This window comes from Simochromis diagramma, unplaced genomic scaffold (genome assembly GCF_900408965.1).
Source record: "Simochromis diagramma unplaced genomic scaffold, fSimDia1.1 OVJJ01000026.1, whole genome shotgun sequence".
Taxonomy (NCBI): domain Eukaryota; kingdom Metazoa; phylum Chordata; class Actinopteri; order Cichliformes; family Cichlidae; genus Simochromis; species Simochromis diagramma.
Window position 1 is genome coordinate 1,075,485 of NW_024386985.1, and position 16,214 is coordinate 1,091,698.

Below are 16,214 nucleotides of genomic sequence, written 5' to 3' on the forward strand. Positions count from 1 at the left end.
TGTGCATACTTTTAATTTCACTCCACATCTGCCTCAATATTTTTTCTTCCACATTCATTCTTTCAGACTTTTTGAACAGATTTTCCTCTCAGCTCCTCTTTTTTCTCATTTCTTTATTTGCCCTGCTCTGCAGGCCCCCCCCCCACTCTCATGTCTGCAGCTCATCATAGCGTATTGTGCTCATCCACAATGGCTACAGTTCATTAAACAAGACAGTTGTTGTCATGATCATCACCGATTGATTTGGCTGACTGGCTGAATGACTGGCTGGCTGGCCGACTGATAGAGTGAATACTGCTCTGATTGAGCTGGTGTTATTCATTCTTTCCCCCTGTCTTTATTTCTCCCTTCCTTCCTCTCCAAGTCTTTTTCAGTCAATCAGCGCTGCGTGAGTGTTCATGTGTGCGTGTGCATGCCAGCTCCTGTGTGCACTGCGCGTCCAGGGGCTCCATGTTATTCTTTAGTTTTCTATTCATTTTACAGTCAAAAGAATATCCAAGGAATGTGCCAGGAAACCGGGCAAGAAAATATGTAGACAAGGAGGTATGTATGATCTGACTCCAACCTATACAATGCCACAGAAAGAAGAACACCCTGCAAACAGGAAGAAAAAAGAAGAGCTATATGTTACAGCATGAGAGAGAGAGAGAGAGAGAGAGAGACTGAGCGAGAGAGACTGAGACGGAGAGAGAGATGTGAAATCAAGGTCTACAAATTATTAGAGTCTTGACTCTGCTGGTTTTTAGAATGCTGCAATTAAGAGACTGGGCCTTTTAAAACACTACCTGAAAGTGAATTTAGGGCCAATTTAAAAAACCTTAAGAAGAAAGTGAAAATGTCAGAAGCAGTATTCTCACTGAACACAGCTACTGCATTTCAGAAAGTATAAGTGCGCACATCAGGAAATACTTTTTTGTCATTTGTCAGGTCTTGTAAAGACCCTCTGATATACTCAAGGTAATAACAGCAACATACTTGCATCTAAAACCCTGAATAAGACAAGTAATTTGCAGACCTTGTGATGGTGGATTGATGTGAGGTGTGTTGCACCACATCCCCAGTACTCATGTGTGCTCGCGTTGGTCAGCAATAGTGGGGGATTTGATTGGCTGCCAGATCATAGGTCAGGAGGTGTGCAGTAATTATGGCTGATGTGTCGCAAGATAGCAGCATATTAGATCATACACACTGTCACAAACACACATGCACACACTCACAATGATGTAGTTGTATGCAGTGTTAAATAAGATGAGCTCAGGCTGGACCTTGACTGTGTAATCTCCATTAAAAGAAAGCAGAGCTATGTTCTGGTTGGCTCTGGCTACTGTATCAAGCGCTGTTTCATCAAGATAATGTCCTCCACCTCCTCTCTGTCTTTCTCTTTTAGCCTCTCCCTTCTTGGCTGTGTGTGCACTTTTTTTCTGTATAGATATTTTTGAGTCAGAGTGAGTGACAGAGAGAGTAAGACAGAGAGAGCAAAAGCGAGAGAGGGGGAGAGATGTGCTGACAGCGTCCTTGATAAGTTCTGGGTGTTAATGTCATTGTCTTGGCAGCAGTCAGCATTATCGCTTATTGTATATTTCCTTTTTTCGTACTAAATAGATACGTGCACATTATAAATTCACTGCTCTTCTTCGCCTCTAACATGTTACACATACAAATACACTGAAAGGAAATGCACTGACAGATTACAGAAGCTTATATATTGTTCACACACCATGGAAAAATCATAATTCAGAAAACAAGATTTTGTGATTTGATAATAAAGCGAGAATAGCTGTGAAACACAGTGTATTGCACAGAAAAAGAAAAGCAAGATAGCAGAAATGTCCCTTAGTTACAGGAGAAGTTGCTTTCCTTGAGTTTGTTTCTGTGTCTGCAGTTTGCCACCCAGTAGCTATGCACAAAGTTGAAAATAACAATAATTATTTTACAATATACAAGAAGACACATTAATTTAGATATTCAATACATGGAAAAGCCCTAAATAAAAGTGACATGAAGAATACAGATCCTAAGACAATACTCGATGGTCTAGAGAATTAAACGTTTTTTTTAGATATATTTTTTGTTTTTTATATTAATAAAATTGATAAAAGTGAAATTTTAGCTTTACGTAAAAGGCACAGGTTGGAAGCAATTTTTTAGAGACTAAAAAGTGACATTTATCGACCAGAACTTAGTAGTCTTACATCCTAGAGACATCACTTCTGACTGGTAAATTAAGTGTAACTTTTAGAGACTGAAGTGCTCAACTTCATGTTTTAAAATTATATTATCTTTCAGAACAATACATTATCTAAAGCAGTATGCCTCAATTCTGAAAATGTTAGTACATCAGTTGCTTTCTTGTTTTCCCAAATAACATTTTATGCAAAAAAAACCCCAAAACAAAACAAGAAAAAAACAATTTTGATAAGAGATGATGCCATGGATATCAGCCGATCCAAGCAATCCATCTAAGTAGATAGTCAGTATTCATGTAGTTCAATCACTGTGACATTGGAAGAAACTATTGGAATTCAAGTAATTTTACTGTCTAGTGTAATCTGTAAGAAGTCATTATTCTGAGGATTTAATTTCACTATTTACATTTTGTGCATAAACATCTAAACTGAGGTCTGAATGATGGAGGGTCACTCATTTTTCTTCTTCTGCTACTGGCCTGCGATTTACATTTGACTTTTTATTAATTGTTAACCAAACACATCTTCCCCAACTATACCTTTTCTATAGTTTGTCATAAGAATGGGTTTCCCATAATGTTAGCCATATTGAAATCTATTCGCAATTAAATTGATTGTAATGAGAATTTTCAAACCTAAGGTACTGAAGAAAAAAATGGCTTTATAGTGTCATCCAATATTGACATTCTTATGTGGCAATAGTTCTCTGTGCACGACTGTGCTGGGCAGTTGAGCCTGGGTTGAACACCAAATCGTATCTTGCTACTGATGCTAACCACGGACATCCAATTGAAGTCTGCACTTTTCAGATGAATATTTCTAGGCAGAAACGACTAAAATGTACCACACGTTTCATTTCTCAGGGATCATGCACATGTATTGGGGTGGTGTTCTTCAGTACATGTGCATGGCTTCTATATTCAGATATTACAATTAAAGTGTGCATTGTTGAGTTACTAGCCATGCTGTCCAGGCTGGGATATCAATTTTACAGCATCAGATAATGTTTTCTGGTACATCATTAGAGTCTAATGTCAGTTCCGCAGTGATGGTGGTGGTTTACTTTAAAGAGGCAAAAGCCATTTCAGTGGATAGTTTTAGAACTTGAGTCATTATCAGTGACACAGTAGTGCAGTGTACTCAGTGGTGTGTGGGGTGAGTGGATAGATTATGGTGAGTGACTAGGTAATTTCATGGCTAGATGTGTGCAGCCACAGTGATGGATTTTATAACATGTTTGGATAGGAAGTGGAAATGGGGTATTATTAATAAAATCAACTATAATGTCTTCATACAAGTGACATATTGACAGGAAATACACTACAAATATTTTGTGATAAAAAGCACATTTTAGCTCTCAAGTTTTTCCAAAGGAAAATGATCAGGTGCACCTGCAGAATTATAGTGAATATGTGAAACTTAGGATTTCATCTGCATAGGTGAAAATTTGGAGGCGCAATCTTACAGTGTTCCCAAATGCTTCAGCATCCACTGATCAATAACTACACGGTTGCTGACAGATCTGTAGATAACTTATGATGCACAAAACACATCATGGAACATATACACTGTTTATTTTCGGTTTTAGTTCCGTAACAGTTTGTATAACACTTATACCTTCAGCTAACATGAAATTCTGATGTGCTTTTGTTAATGACTGTTCTCCACACCAAGCATGGAAGACTTCTTAATGGACAAAACAAAGAAAAACTGTATGACTGAGGTGATTAGAAGGAAAGCTAGCGATGGAAAGCTATGAAGACATATGACTGTGTTAAAGAAGAAGATATGGGGTAGTATTAGAAAGACAGACAAACACAAAGTAAGAGCAGGACACACACAGCCAAACAATAGAGCAGCGGTGAAAGTGAAGAAGGCAGAGTGTAATTGCTGTGGGATTCGCCTCTTTGTCCACATAAGGACTATTGTACTGTCCTGTGTCACACAGGTTCAAAGAAATCTTCTGTGGTTAAAAGTAGTGCGTTTTGATGTCTCTGGGATGGAGTATGGCCATTAAGTTATCACATGCTGGGATAGTGGTTTCTGTGTTGAGATCAGAGGTAGCAGCTCTGTGGTTGGTCTTCGTTCTCTGTGCATGCATTCACAATTCATTTCTGAAAATGAAATAAATGAATATGAGTGGCTTGAAATTCAATTATGGAATTTCAGACTTGGGTTAAGTAAAACTCATTCTGATACATGAGTCAGATGTATTTATGGCTATGGAGGGCCAAGCCTTCAGTACGTTTGGGGGAAATGCTCTTTTTGCTGCATAGAACATACTCAATACCAACTCTGGGGGGAAAAAACAAAAACCTTTTTTGATAAATAAGATAAATATGTAGACTTTTTAATGATTTCCAAAAATGAAAAACAACAACAAGGAAACAAAACAAAAAATAAATAAGATAATGCAGTTTGCAGTTTGAAGGAGACACTGCTGGACAAATTTTTTTTTCATTTCTTATTGCCTGTTATATATTTTTACTACTCTTCACATAAGGCCAGAGCTGACTCAACTGTGTGGGTTGTCAAAAGACATCATGACTACAAGCACAAGCCAATATGGAAGCAGATGAGATGTGGTGAAGGTAATATTATTTAACACAAATCTTTACATTTCAATCCATAAGAACAAATGTCTTAAACTCACATGCTGACAATATTAGCACAGAACTGTGTCACAATACTGAAGGTGTTGTTTCTTTAACAGCATGTGGCGAGACTGTCACTTTGTTGCTGCTTCAGTGCCTTAAATGCATCTCATTGCATATGACACTTTAGCTATTACTGACAAAGTTGAGTAAAAGTTTTCCTGCCTGACCAAAGATTTGCTGAAAGAAAATGCATGGGGCTGTAAGCACTGAAAATTTGCATTGGCAGTTTTGAATCTGGACAATACTAATTTGTACAAGTTTAAGCTGTCTTGATGTTAAATGATCAACTTGCACTCTGAATAGAGCATTTTATTTAAAAGGTCATAGCGGTTTGCTTACCATGTGAGAAAATAAATTAGCTGCACATGCTTTGTAATTCATAGGAAAGTTGGTTCCCAAATACACAAATAATGTTTTATTACCAACAGCGATGGTACAGTATTGGCACCACTGCTAAGTGCTGTTAACTTTCTTCCACTTATTGTATTCAGGGTGGCAGGAGCTTATAACTGTCCTAGCATGAGACTTGTTACACTCTGAACACATCACCGGTCTGTCACAGAGCTAACACAGACAGAAAAACAACCATTCACTCTCAGATTCACACCTATGATTAAGTTTAGAATCTGAGAATCTAAAAGAACCCCACACATGATGTTGGGAGGAAGCCAAAGTACCCAGAGAGACCCGTCACAGACTTGGGGAGCACACGTGAACTCCACGCTAAAGGCCCCAGACTGGATGGAACCCAGCAATACGTTAGTTGGGGTTTAGATTCCAATTGTTATGATTGTGCCTTGTGATTTCTAGGGTGTTTGTGCTTGAGAACAGTGTTGAGGTTGAGCTAAAAATGAACCACCATTGTGGAACTCCTACTGCAAAAGTCATATCAAGCAAATGTTGAGCTACACTGTAAGTCATAGTTTAAGAAAGACAAGAAACCGATTAAGGATGAGGACATGTATATTTTATCGTAATAAACTGTTTATGGATATTCTAAAAAAAAACTAAGATAACAGTATGAAGGCAACCAGACAGCTGGCTGTCTTATACTGTAAACAGCACAATACTGTTTTGTACAAGAGGATATTGCTGTTATCATTCCCAATAGGTAAACTGTAAAATTACATTTTTATGCTGCCAATGTAATTCAACAAGGTAACTTCTATGCACAGCATTCGGTCTTGGTCTAGAATCAGTGTCACTTAGGGTGGTGGGGTTGGCTCTGTTTTGTCTGCTTTTCTGATTCCCTTTTTCTTTCTTACATTCTTACATTAAACTGCAAACTTGATCTACTATCCCAGGACATGTACACACTGTTTAATATCTCCAGTAGTTCTCAAAATATTTTAACAAGTTGTATTGTTCTAAAATTTCTTTCTGCTGTCATCACTCCAGAGGGGTTTAGAACAGAAGTCCTACTGTAGATACGAATTCCGTCAAGATTCAGTGAACTTCACACATTGTGAATGTTTGACTGTTTTTTCCCACAATTTCCCTCATTACCTTGTTCTTCTCGTGTCTCTTTCCATCCATCTTGGTTTCCCTCTGTACAGGTTGGCTTTTTCCCTTGTGTCTGTCTCTGTCTCTATCCGTCTTGACCTTTTCACCCTTTACCATCTCACTTTCCTCTTATGTCCTTTTCTCTTGCTTTTGTCTCTTATTTTTTTCCTGTTATTCCTTGGGCTTTGTCCTAGTTTTGTAGTTGTTGAGGGACGATCCTTCGGGAGGTGGCATGCACACATGCCTACAAAGACACACAAATGGGCAGGAATAGGCATGGCCCTGCTTGTGTTTGGGTTTCCCTTGAGGGCCTCTGTCACCTCCACTCACAGCTTAACTTTTCCACACTGGTATTTCTTCTTATGTTAGTGTGTTCTAGTCTGTGTGTCTGTCTGTATGTGTTTGTGTCTATACCACATACTCAGTATGTGGTGAGCTTGCCATTTCCAGCTCAGCCTAACCAAACTTTCAAATTGAGTTAAAAACAACAAAAATACTGAAAGAAAAAGACAATTATGTTAGATTATGACCAATTTCTTGTGAAGAGTTTAGAGTTTAACATAGTTGTACTAAAACCCCAAAAAAGGTGATTTAAAAGTTTGCTGCTGGGACAAACTTTTAAATCACCTAATAACAGTCGTGGTATGGTCTACTTATTTTTTTAGCGCTCCATTCATACAGGAAAGTCATAACCAGAGGACCTCAAGTGCAATACCCCCTGCTGTCTGCGTTTTTGATGTGCAAAGACTGTTTCACTTGGATATACTTGGTCTACTCTGGTCACCAGCTAAGAACCTGCACTCCAGACTAACTTGTTATTGCCAAATGAGCCGCCTTGTGCAGGACACAGCAAAGGGAACCTTACAAAACCAAACTAAACAAACTGAACTACATCAACAATCACATCACCCCTAAATATTTTATTTTCTTGGAACCAGGAAAGCTCTAATATAGTACCTTTTATCAAACTTGCATAGTAATATTTCTCTGTAACAAAATGTAGTGTATTTTGAATTTGAAACTTTAGTTCAGGTTGATATTCCTGTATGGAAAAACAACTTGTTTTAGGGTTTTTTGGTATTTGGTTTTTTTTTTTTTCAGCACTTCCAGGTACAACTTTATCAGTTGTTCCTGTACAAGTCAGTGATTTAGTTTTCACACTGGCAACATTATATTCTCTTTTCTAGTCAAGTCAATTCATTTATATAGCACATTTAAGCACAACAGACATTGATGAAAATGCTTCACAGCACTTTGATTGATGGATGCAACAATATTTTGAAATTGATCCTGTGCTTCAAAGAAGGCTAGTGCAATTGACTGGCCGAAATATTATCACGCCTCCATGTGCCTGTCAAGAGTGTAGCAACAGCATTTTGAACCAGCTGCAATTGTGATATTAGTGTTTTGCTCAGTCCGATATATAATTCATTGCAGTAATTCCTTTGTGTGGGATTATTGCTATGGGTGTGGCTAACACCATGATCGTTCACATGAGGTTTAAGATATGATGACATGGGCTCAAGATCTGAGGGGGTCATGGAAAGTGAAATTGTCTGTCATTGATTGGGATGAAACACTAACATGGTGGTTTTATTTTCATTAACTTTCAGAAAATTTTTTAGTCAGGTTTCAACCTTAGCTAAACAAAAAATTAATAAATATGTAGAGGACTTGGTGCCTGGTTTAAAAGGCAGATATGTCTATTTTTTATTTTATGTTATTATTGTTTTTTTTTTTTAAAGAATATACAATGAAAAAGGGACTGGACCCTTGACGTATACTACAGGCTAATGGGAAGAGTGGGAAGAATGGGAAGAATGTTAGAAGAGTGAGTGCCAATACTTGTATTGCCACTTTGTCTTGTGCACATGACAGTACAAGTATCTAAGTACAGGGCTGTAGACTAACTTTTTGCCATGGGTGCACCGGCACAAAATTTAGGCACACTCATATTTTTCAACTGCATCGCTTAACACCGCAGTTTTACATGTGCACATTTTGGGGGGGGGATTGCAGTCCATACAGAAAATATTAATTTCTAAATTATTAACTAACAATCTTGTGCTTAAAGTGCTTTGACAATATTGTAGAAAATGTTAAACTTAATCATCATCTCGGCCTCCTCTGACGACCTGTTTGCTGTTGCATGCTGCTGAAAGGCAGTGGGGAGAGGGGACACTTGCAGTGCATTTATTGCAGCATATAATGTGTTTTCTGGATACATTGTGCTTTTTCAGCATTCAGAGGTTGATGGCACTGTGTCAGAGCACTGGCTATGAATTTCATACGGACCAGGCCTTAACTTAACAAAAAAGTTATCAGTAGTTCTTTTCATCTTTTCTTATTACCCACAGCTACAGCTAGGCCTAGGCTGCTCAGTAGGGCTGGGTATTATCACTGATTTCTATAATCCATTCGATTCCGGTTTGTCAAAGTCCTGATTCGATTCAATTTAGCCTCAGACAGTCAGAAATATTATAATTCTGATCATTTATCAGTACTGATACATGTGAGACTTCATCAGAATTGTGAACATCACAGCAGATGCCTTTGTGTCAAAGTAACTGAGAATAAAACACAGAAAAACTTGAAGGAGATTTTTCTGACCTGACTTTTTATAGCAGATAACCTTAAATTATTCTGCGATATTCTGTAATTTTGCATAATTTTAAAAAGTTTTAATTTCTTCGGTATTGAACAGAAGGTTTTCTTGTCCGAGGTCATTTAAGTGAAAAAAAGAAAAAGACAGCGGCCGACAGCGCTGTAAACAACGGTAGACTGGTGGGTAATAAGCGAATGAATAATGCAGAAAACAGAGATTTGAGACGGGAAACTGTTCTTGAAGTACAGAGAGAGAGAGAGAGAGAGAGCTGTGCATGAACTGTGATTTTTATCGTGGTGGAAGCAAAACAGCAAAAATCAGAGGGAATTCATGATGACATTGATCAAATGTAAAGCCTAGTTTGCTGCTTCTTTTGCTGCTGGCTCGGTGAATTTTGGTTGGAGAGAGACACAACCTGCAGCTCAGAATCAGCGCAAAAAGACGTAACACAGCGCGGACGGTGGGCTCGGTGAGCTCCGACAGCGTGTCCGTCTACGGGCCGTCGGGTGAGAAAGCGGAGAAAGACAAAGCTGATTCTGATGCGTCGGTCCGTTCTGTGTTTACGTCTTTGTGTGGAATCCGTGTACCTGCTCTCATTTGCTGTTTGGTGGTTGTTGAATAGTTTTGTGAGCTTTAATCTGAGAATCTGGCGTTTCTGGCAAAACACAGTTATATTTAATGAATGAATTTAATGAATCGATATCGCTTTATTCAAGCTACTCACCTCCCTCTTCCACCTGCACTTTCAACTGGACCACGGCCGTTTAGAGAGGTCCCGCCCCTGACTATCTCTGATCGGTTTAGTCCAAGATAGGTGCAAAATGTGTGTCTTGTTGTTGACCACACGGAGAGTTGCAGAGATTTTTTTTTTTTTGTTACCCGAACAAGATTTTTTTTTTTTAGTCGCACCACTGAAAAATTTGGTCGCATTTGCCAAATTGGTCGCCCTCTAGAGCCCTGACATCAGAGTTACCAGCATCAATGATTATAGATGGGAATCAAGAACTGGTTCTTGTAGAGAACCGGTTCCCAGTAGTCCAATTCCTTTAAATCGTTAGTCTCCCTGTCTAGCGATCCCACTTATCGGTTCTTCTACTCTCACTACGATCAGCTGATTTTAGTTGTGTGCTAGAGAAGGACAATAGTGGCGCAGCGTAGATATGGACATTACTTTTATTTTTATAAAGAGCATGATGGTAAAATGGAGACTGCTCTAGGACAGAAACGACTGCATTATGTTGCTAACATTAAAGGTGGGCAGATCGATCGAAATATCGATGGAATCAAGCAATGTTCCCTCTAATTTTTCATGTGTCTGAGCGAACGCACAAACTCCCTGAGCGATCCCTTGGACCACTCTGAGCAACAGCAGACGTGTGCACTGTGGTCACACCAACATCGAATCCGTCCAAGTTACATGGATTATTAAAATAATCAAATCACAGCATTTACATTTATGTTAGACTACTTTTAATTAAGTGCTTTATCCCACTTACAATGAAAATGTAAAAAAAATCTTGTTCATGACCTGTGCAGTATGTTAACACTATTGGAAGTAAAAATAACTTGAACTCCAATTTTGAAAACACAACTTTTTTTTCTTCTTCTTCTTCTTCCTTATTTTTTTTTTATTTTAAATAAAGCTCTGACTTGTATTATGAGTCTGTGGTCTGAGAGAGAGTCCTGTAACTCTCTGACTTCAAAATACAGTATATAATGACCAATGTTGGACAATTAATTATTTAGTTACTTCTACAAAAACATAACTGAGTTTTGCAGCCAAGGCATTTTTTAAAATAAACATTTCAAACTATTTACAGAACAATCAGCTGTTCTGCATCAAATTTGATGCCACACAAATTATTTGTGCCACTCCAAAAAATTATTTCTGTCCACTATGAGATAAAGGAGAACAACAGCCTGATACCTGCAGGCCTGACAACAGGAGATGTATCACTGCTGTAACACCTGTAACATTCAGCAGTTGCCTCATTGTTCTGACACACACAACAAAACTATTGACTACACTACACACTAACTACACAAGAGTTGTGCTAAACATCGCAAATCTCTTACATGTCAAAACACCGCCATCACTCCTAAAACTTCCCCCTTCCTAAACAGCTAAATGCCATGTTGCCATATAATTTTCTGATTGGTCAACATGGTACATTTTTCGACCAATAGGAAAGGGTGGGGTTTTTTTGGTTTTGTTTTTTCTCTCAGGCGGAGAGTGCTTTCAAGCGTTTTCCTTATAAAACACCGTTTTTACCGCTTCTTCCTGCAGTAAATATAAACAATGATAGTATTCAGAAAGAAAACCAAACATTGCATATATTTTTATCATAACTATCAACACAATTTAAAAACTGGTATAAAGTCCACAATTTTTCCATCAATTGTTCCAACTGTCCTGCTCACATCTCCAATGGTTGTACACGTTGTCATTAACGTGGCTTCACTGCACATCAGCCACGCCGCTTTGCTAGCTAAAACACCGGTGTCGGCACATAAGGACGCTGTCATAGCCTGTCAACGACGTTGATTAGCTGCGTATATAGGAATGTGAATCACATTATTGGCTGCTCCCGTATGGGATAAGTTGGCATCGTTCTAATCCCATACAGGAGCAGCCAGTCACTGACTGACTAACACTGCAAAACAGAATTGTTAACGTATTCATTTTAATTTCAATTCAGGTTAGATTTTTTTTTCTGTGTGCAACGCAGGTTTTCTGTGCACAGAAACCGTGCCAGCAGTGCGCAATTGCGCACCGAGCAGCTTAGAGGGAACATTGGAATCAATACCCTACACTACACTCCCCCAATAAGCTGCCTGAATAACTTAAAATTATTGGTACTGATATCGGCAATACTGGCCCTGTAATTACCTGGTATTGGATCGATACCAAAATTTGTAGTGTGGGACATCACTACTGTGAATGAGGGAAAGTGTGAATGTTGAATGTTTTTGTTGAAATGTCCAGGCAAGTGAATGTTAAATAACAAGATATGTGTTCAAATAGCGTAAATTAACACACAACTTCAGGTTTGTTTTCTATATGATAATTCTTCATAATTCAACAATAACAAGTTGTCTGATGGCCGTTATCATTATGAAGCTGTACCGGTAATTTGAAATACAATAACAAATTAAATTTTTGTACAAAGTATCGGTATCGGATCAGTATCGTCGATACCAACCTGAATTTTAATTGGTATCAGATCGGAAAGGAAATCAGTGGTATCGCAAATCACTAGCTAATGCAGTGGTTCGCAAACTTTTTTTTCTGGGTCCCCCTTTGTTTTACAAGAAAAATGTTCTCACCCCCCCTCGCGTGCGCGCACACACACACGCACGCACAAACACATCCTCCAACCCCCCCCCCCCCCCCCCCCCATATTTTGCCCCATGGCGGTTTATTTCACACCACAAACATTTAGTAAATAATTAAGTAATTACAAGTAATCTGCAATAAATTACAGGTAGTAAGAAAATAAACTACTAACTCATTTACCCGTGTAGTGTCCGCACCTACACGGGTATTTTTGAAAACGCAGCTGTTTCGTCCACACGTAAACGGCGTTTCGAATCACTGAAAACGAAGATTTTTTAAAACTCATTTTTTGCGTTTACGTGTGGACGAGGAATACAGATTTCGTCACGCAACGTCAAAGGTATGTGCCTTTTTCCACGTTATTGTTTACATGAGATGAATTGCAGAATAGCAGATAGTCAGATTAACAGTATTTTGTCTCTATCTTCAGGTTTTACACATTTATATATACACGCAGTTACTGTCCCTCCATTTACAAAGGCAGAGGTTCACGGTGTGATTATTTTACATGTAGTTGTTTTTTTCCTGTGTAATAATATTCAACATTGCTATCAATACATTTTTCAAAAAATGTCTCTGTGCAAAATGGGTTTAAAAACATAAACAGCTGTAGGATACTGTTTGTCTGTGATTTAGACAGGGGGAACAAATTGTAAGCCTGATATTATTTGTATCCCACTGTAACTTTACTGTATAAAGAGCTAACATCTCCAAAATGTCAGGAGTAGTTAGTCATTACAACAAGTGTTTGTGAAGTAAAAATCATGAATGTGGGATACTGTTTGTCCGTGATTTGAACAGCCCAGCGCGTGCTCCCCAGGAAGGGAAAATCAATTATGCAGGGGAGACCTACCTTGGCACTTGTGCAGGTGAAACCAAAGAGAAGATATGCTTCACCATATTTTCTAGTCTTTGGCTTAGAATGAAGTTGGTTTGGAAACATATTCAGCTATGCTTCATCTCCTGCTTTGCGTTTGTGTGGGCGCCGCATACTAGCAGTGTCCAAGCGTTGTTTTTTTTGTTTTTGTTTTTGTTGTTGTTTATCCCTTTTCATACCGTGCCCCCCCTGCAATGGGGTCCCGCACTTTGGGAAGGTCTGAGCTAATGCAACTTGTACCTGTACAGACAGCATGCTAATGCTAAGCTAGCAAGAGCCCAGAGTGGTGTTAAAGCTGAGTGACTGCTGTGACCAGCCCAGCACTGTGAGCCGTCATTTGTGGTGAAATCGGTCCTTGCTGAACTTCAACAGTCAGTGGTAGTCGATGTAATTATGGTAGAGAGTGAAGCGTAGTCCTAGGTTTTGTCCCTTACCTCAGGAACACTGATTTAATAAAATGATGAGGCACATAGTCAGGAAAAGTGGATATACTGCAGATATAGGAAGCAATAGAACCAAATCAAGTGATGTCGCCAGCCAAGACTCAATCGGATCAAAATAACCCCCAAACTTTATAATAACTTTAATAAGAATTAAAATCAATAAGAACTAAAATGCTGTCACATTTAACACAATTTCATTTAAAAATTCAGAAAACTCTTGGATAATTAAACAGTTATAAACAGCTGCAGTTAAAACTAGAGAGAGTTTTGAACTGTAACAGAGAATAATGTTGCCATGTATTCCTTCCACTGGGTGCCAGTCAAATATATTCTTACAAACTGAAGCCGGTTAACTGGGGAGAATTAATAAATGCACATTTATTGGGCAAAAGTTTAGAAAAAGCACGGGACTCACCAGTTAGCCAGGTCTTGGTCACACATACTGAGAGGAAAAAAAGGTGATTTAATATAAAGACTTTATGGGTGATCTCTTTTAAAGAGGTAATAGCAATTCTGGAACAGGTTGAAATTGTCAGTTGTCAATTTTGTGCAGTCTGCAAGTTAACTGAAGCCAGGTGTAGAGACTGAGGGGCCTACTAAAGCATTTGTAGCCACCTCTATTATCTTCAAAAACTGTGATAGTTTAGAAGTCATCAATAGCAATTTAATAGAATGCCATTTTGTAAACTACATATGCCAGGATGACTTACTGAATAATGACACACAACAAGCTGTTTTCCAAATAGATTAGAGTAAAACAAATGATTAAGCAAAGCAAAGAAATAAATGTAGATTATTTGATGGGACAAACAAAGAGAGTCCAAAGGAGAGTCTAGTATGATGTGGTTAATAATAGAGACTGAAAATTGGCAGAATATGTTTGCACTGGTGGGAACAGAAAGCTCAACCAGATATTTTGCCAGAAATTTTAATGTGCCAACGTTTTTGATTTAGTCGCTCTGAAAGCTGATAACAGTAGGGATCTCGTTTACTCAGCTTTCTACTCCCAAGCAACATTCAGTATTTTAAAGTTTTGCCCCAACACTTGATGGTTGTATAAATAGCAACAGAACTGACTTTAAATCATATATCAAAGCTCTTGGAAATTGGAGACATCAGGTTCTTAACTATATGTAACTAAGTGAAAACAAATATCAGTCCTTTTAGTATCCAAGATGAAGAAAACAAATCTCACAACTTCAACTGGTTGTATCTACATGCTTTTCTCTGCCTAACTGTACAATTTACCTTGGAAACTGAGTAGTGTACATTCTGTAAGTGCTGAATGTGTTGCAATAAAAAAAATGGCTGTTCTGTGACTTCTGCTATATTCACATGCAAAATGACCACTGATCGAAAAAGTTTGAAGCCACATGAAGCCAAAGTTGAAATAGTGCTTACATTATTTTCCTTTGCACACAGAAACAAGTTTATTTTACATAACCAAAAACCAGTGGTGTTTCATCAGCAAGTCTAAAAATAGGCATTACCAAAGTAAAGCTTCTTTCAGACAGTGCTGTCTTAGAGCTCCTGGTCTGTTAATTAATATGCATCCCTCCTTTACGTTACTGCCACCTTGTGGCTGCTGTTGGCTATTGTTGCGCTTCTTTCAGTTTTATAAGGGACTGTAGCAGTCTCTGTTTTGAGGGTTGAGCTGGGGAAGTTGATAGACCAGCAGCTTTTTCAGGTAATTTATACGCATGGATTGTGGATAAACTGCTGGTCTTTTCACAGTAAACTTAGTGGAGACCAGGGCACAAGGCAAGCTGGTGCTGGCCCAGCTTTCACTGCTCTAAGCTCACTTACGGTCTGTTCTTTGAGTGGAAACACAGCTAGCATTAGCAAGTAAATGAGCTTCAGTGATTTAGCATCATAAGAGATGAGCTTCCTCTTGCTCGCCACGTTGCACCTGATATGTGTGATACAGAGAAGATGGAGTATGAAAAAGTTGTTAATGAATCTTTTAGGATATTAATGAGGAAATCTGTGATGATGATGGAGAGAAGCTCTGATTATGTCTGCTTTAATATGGTTGACCAGGTGCAGGCTCAGCAGCACTTTCAGATGAGCATCTGTGGGAATGTCTAAATATAATCCTCAACGCTTTTAATTCAGCTGATTTTTAAAATTATTATTAAAATATATATATTTTTAAAAAACAATCAAGCTGTACGCCTGTGTTCATGAGCTCATTTTAAAAGATATGTGGTCCTCACAGGGCAACTATTGCAAACATTGGTTATGGAATATGATACTAGACATTAAACAGAGTATTTAAAATGAGCTTAGTCTTAAACCTATGTTGCAGTAATATGAATCCATTTAACACTGATGCAGAATGGAGACATATGCTTTGGGTTTTTGTTGTCTTTGAAGGCAAAGTAACAACCCAGACCTAGTTTTTCTGTTGCCTGCTAGAGGTTTTCTCTCAAAATCTTCACATATCCATCCTTCTTCATGAGTTCCTCCACCTTGATGAGATTCTTAATTCAAGACATACTGAAGCATCCCCATAACATTATACTCCTACTCCCCATAATACTCTCCCCACTGTGTTTCACTCTGGGACAGTGTACTTGGGTTGTATGCCTCTCCCTTCTTTCTCC

At 38.4% G+C, this 16,214-nt stretch overlaps 1 protein-coding gene across 3 annotated transcripts in view; it reads left to right on the forward strand.

The window, feature by feature from the left end:
* Window positions 1-16,214, forward strand: part of nlgn1 (neuroligin 1) — a 316,481-nt gene that overhangs the window by 29,513 nt on the left and 270,754 nt on the right. Inside the window, exon 3 of one of the 3 annotated variants that reach the window (XM_040039866.1) lies at window positions 484-543. The exons of the other annotated variants lie outside the window; for them this stretch is intronic. Within the exon in view, the coding sequence (XP_039895800.1) occupies window positions 484-543 (60 nt within the window). The remainder of the gene's footprint in view (window positions 1-483; window positions 544-16,214) is intronic. 3 annotated transcript variants of the gene reach the window in all.